At 40.9% G+C, this 4,172-nt stretch overlaps 1 protein-coding gene across 1 annotated transcript; it reads left to right on the plus strand.

Moving 5' to 3' along the window:
- Positions 1-2,226: 2,226 nt before the first annotated feature.
- LOC106082243 (uncharacterized) lies at positions 2,227-3,343 on the plus strand. Its single transcript, XM_013244634.2, has 3 exons — positions 2,227-2,731; positions 2,795-2,976; positions 3,041-3,343. The coding sequence occupies exons 1-3, from the start codon at positions 2,296-2,298 to the stop codon at positions 3,341-3,343; spliced, it is 921 nt and encodes a 306-aa protein (XP_013100088.2). The 5' UTR covers positions 2,227-2,295.
- Positions 3,344-4,172: the final 829 nt, after the last annotated feature.

The following is a 4,172-nucleotide window of genomic DNA, read 5'->3' on the forward strand; positions in this document are numbered from 1 at the left end:
TCTGTTATGACTCTCAATAACTATGTCAAGTGAGGTCCAGATCAGTCAAGAACATGATCCCATATATACGAATCGGTCCATAACCTGATATAGCTCCCATATAAACCGATCTCCCGATTTCACTTCTTGAACTCTTACAAGCTGCAATTTTTGTCCGATTTGGCTGAAATTTTGCACATTGTGTTCTGTTATGACTTTCATCCACTGTGCCAAGTACGGTCCAAATCGGTCTATAACCTGATATAGCTCCCACATAAACCGACCTCCCGATTTGACTTCTTGAGCCCCTGTAAGCGGCAATTTTCATCTGATTTGGCTGAAATTTTGAACATTGTGTTCTGTTATGACTTTCATCCACTGTGCCAAGTACGGTTCAAATCGGTCTATAACCTAATATAGTTCATATATAAACCGATCTTACGGTTTGATTTCTTGAGTCTTTAAAAGCAGTAATTTCCGTCCGATTTGGCTGAAATTTGACATGCGATATTCTGTTACGACTTTCAACCACTGTACCAAGTACGGTCGCCATCTGTCTAAAACCTGATATAGCTCCCATATAAACCGATCTCCCGATTTGACTTCTTGAACCCCTGGAATCCGCCATTTTTGTCTGATTTAGCTAAAATTTTGCACGTAGTGGTCTGTTATGACTCTCACTAACTATGTCAAGTGCGGTCCAAATCAGTCAAGAACATGATGTAGCCGCCATATAAACCGATCTCCCGATTTGACTTCTTGTGCCTTTACAAGCCACGATTTTCCTACAATCAGATATAGCTTCCATATTTTAGCAGAATCCATGGTAGTGGGTTCGCAAGATTCGGCCCGACCTAACTTAACACGCTTTTACTTGTCATTTGTTATTATTTTATTTCGGATATAGCGGTAAATTAGGTCGATCCCCATTTCGGGGTCTGAAGTTTATTAAAGGCTCGTTTTTGTTTAGAGAGGCATAGGGTTTTTCATTAGAAATAAGAAGGCCAGCGTAGCGCAGAGGTTACCATGTCCGCCTATGACATTAAACGCCAGGGTTCGAATCCTGGTGAGAACATCATTCAGCCGTGATTATCCCATTCAGCTGTTGTCATTTGTCAGCTACTATGCCATGTATAGAAGCCATGTAAAAACATCTCCCCAAAAAGGTGTTGCAATGCGGCACAGACTCTGCTATAAAAAGGAATCCCCTTTCATTGACCTTAAACTTGATTCGGACAGCACTCATTGATGATATGTGTGAAGTTTGCCTCTGTCCCTGAATGGAAAGTTCATGGGCATATTTGCATTGTAAGTAAAAATCCCCCTCACGGAATTATGAGGCGCTTGAGCTGTGGATTGACCGTTTCTGTTAGCCCGTCATCTAACTGGGCTCAAAACTCCGCCTATCCGTTGACCGACATTCCAATTTCATTATTTCTGAAAGCTGAACCTTCAAAATAGAAAGAGGGGCGAGTAGAGCGGCCTAAGAGAGTATAGCAATTTTTGTAATTTTCGAAATATATAAGAACGACTTTTTTTTTGTTTGTTTACATTCCAAGTGTCCATCAAGAAAGTAATTTGGGCGTTTAAATACCAAAACATTGGACCTAGGCTAACTTGAAATTCTTTGGAGTATACGCGATGGCCAGACAGTGATGGTCAGTGTTGTAGCCACAGCCACACCAAACAGTCTCACAAAGACACAAAGTGCCAATAAGGAAATGAAGTAATTCTTAGGCTAAACACGATTAAGTGAAAATATTGTATAACGGAGCAGCAACAAAATCCAACAAAGAGACATAAGGGAAAAGAGAGCGAGGCCAAAACCGGGGAGAGTACACAAAGTGTGAGTGTGTGTGCGTGAGTTTTTGATAAGCTGACCAATCAAATGCCAAAAAAAACCATTTCGAACTAAGCCAATAAACTAAGCCAGGGCCAAAAATCGAAAAAAAGAAAAGTCTTTCTTCGTTAGGCTTGCGGCTGTCGCAAGAAACACTCCTACGAATGGTTGCGCATGAGCGCATACCCACAAACACTGCGACAGGGGCAACGTCTTGGAGCGACAACGACTAACACAATAAAGTGAGCAAAATCGAAGACCATTTTTTGTTTTTAATTGAAATTGATAGACAAATATGTAAGAAAGAAAAATGGCCATATAAAAAGCTCAGTGGCCACAATTGACATTTACATATCCAGTTGACCAGCCAGAGGGTAATAACGCACGCACCGTCATTAAAAAAAAACACACACACACATCAATTTGAGCGGCCATAGAAAAGTGAAAGCGCAGCAAGGATTACGCTTGGCAAGGAGATGAATAGATTCTTGATTGTTATTGTTGTTCTGGCAGTGGGCGTTGGCGCCCAAATTGCCCAACACCCACAGTCGGCCACAGATTTGGCCTTTGACATGTACAGATCATGTCTAAAGGATTTCAGCACAAGTTGTGTTCAACCCAAAGCCATGCGTTGGTTCAATACGGCCCTTCAGCAAGATGAGGTCATGATCACAGATAAATTGTCCATAGTGCGTACGGGCAGAATTATGCGTAATCCCCAACAGAGGGCCATGGATGCCCAAGAGAGAATGTTCCAAGAAATTGACAATTACTTGGTGACACATTCGTTGCGCATACGGGCTCCGGAATATTTCCAAAGCGCCGAGGCCAGATCATTTGTGCCAGACTTTTTGTTGAATAATGCCTTGACCAAGGGTGCTATGATTCCATTGGCCGAACGTGATACAGAGGGTGAGTCAGGGAAAACCAAACCCAACTTTTGTAATTTTATTAATTTTTTTCAAAATTTTAAAGGTCGTGGCATGATACGCAAAGCTGTGCTACCCTTCTTGCTGGGTCTTAAATTGAAGACCACTGTCTTGGTGCCCATAGCCCTTGCCCTTATCGCCTTGAAGACCTGGAAGGCCATGACTTTGGGTCTCTTGTCTCTGGTGTTGTCGGGAGCCTTGGTGGTCTTCAAAATTGCCAAGCCAAAGGTAAGAAGCTGAGCTTTTTAATCAAAACATGGTCCCTTCTAAATTTGTTTTCCTTTCCCCCAAGATTGTCAACTACGAGGTCGTCCATTATCCCCATCACCATGAACACATCGAGCATATACCCCATCATTATGAGCATGTTGAGCACATAGTGCCCCATCATGTTGAACACATTGTCCCCCATCATTTGGAGCATCATGTCGATCATCATTTAGATCATCATTTGGAAATACCCCATCATGTTGAGCATGTGGAACATTTGGAACATGCTGCCCCCACCTGGGATCCTCATGCCTGGGCCCGTTCCTCACAGGAGACACATGGTGATGCTCAAGACATGGCTTTTGCCGGACAAAAGAAACGTTAATGGAGCATTTACCAAAAACAACCACCAACATTTTAGACAATGACGTAGACCATGATGACAATGCCTCATTTTATTCATATGAAAATTTTATTTATTTATTTATTTTTGATTTAATTTAGCTGTTAAGTTCCAAAAGAATATGCAAATTTCCAAAGATTTGTTTGTTAAAAAAAAAGAAGCCCAAAGCGGCTAAGATGATCCAGCCGTTTTGAAAGTTTTTTAGAGATGTTGTACAAAGTGCGATTGTAGTAGTGACTTGTTTTATTTATTGTAAATATTTATTTATTTGTTATGAAATACAAAAAAAATTAAAAAAAAAAAAGAAATTTCCCCAAGAGCAAAAAGATGGAAACAATAATAAACAATATTATGAAAATATTTTTGAATTAGAATGTATGTTGCAGAACGGATTTTAAAGTTTTTGCTGGCGCTTAATACACAAAAATTTCAATTTTCAAATCTCATGACCATCATATGAGGATCGAGTTCCATCTCATTCAAACACATTGCTCTCAGACTCACTTGGACGTTTTCGTTCATTGTAATACCACAGGAACAGAAGAAGAAAGATGCCTTCTTGTTCCGTCGAACCATCCAGATCGCTTTGAAAAGCCCAATAACTTGCGAATATTCACATCCGCTTAACCAGACAGAAATGAGAACCTAAAGTGGAACTCCTTCTGAATGCTAGTGCGGGACATAGACATAGAAGGTGTTCTATAGTCTCTTCTTCTGCCTCACAGCTTCTGCAAAAGTCATTGCTGGCAACCTTCAGTCTGTCAGCATGTTTTCCGACTAGACAGTGACCAGTCATGACGGACACAATGAC

The sequence above is a fragment of the Stomoxys calcitrans genome, chromosome 2, assembly GCF_963082655.1.
Source record: "Stomoxys calcitrans chromosome 2, idStoCalc2.1, whole genome shotgun sequence".
Classification (NCBI taxonomy): Eukaryota; Metazoa; Arthropoda; class Insecta; order Diptera; family Muscidae; genus Stomoxys; species Stomoxys calcitrans.

Bases quoted from the DNA above. Each gene is read 5' to 3' on its own strand.
- LOC106082243 (XM_013244634.2), top strand. From the start codon at position 2,296: ATGAATAGATTCTTGATTGTTATTGTTGTTCTGGCAGTGGGCGTTGGC. The intron at 2,732-2,794 runs GTGAGTCAGGGA...AAAATTTTAAAG, and splicing joins GGCCGAACGTGATACAGAGG to GTCGTGGCATGATACGCAAA. The intron at 2,977-3,040 runs GTAAGAAGCTGA...CTTTCCCCCAAG, and splicing joins TCAAAATTGCCAAGCCAAAG to ATTGTCAACTACGAGGTCGT.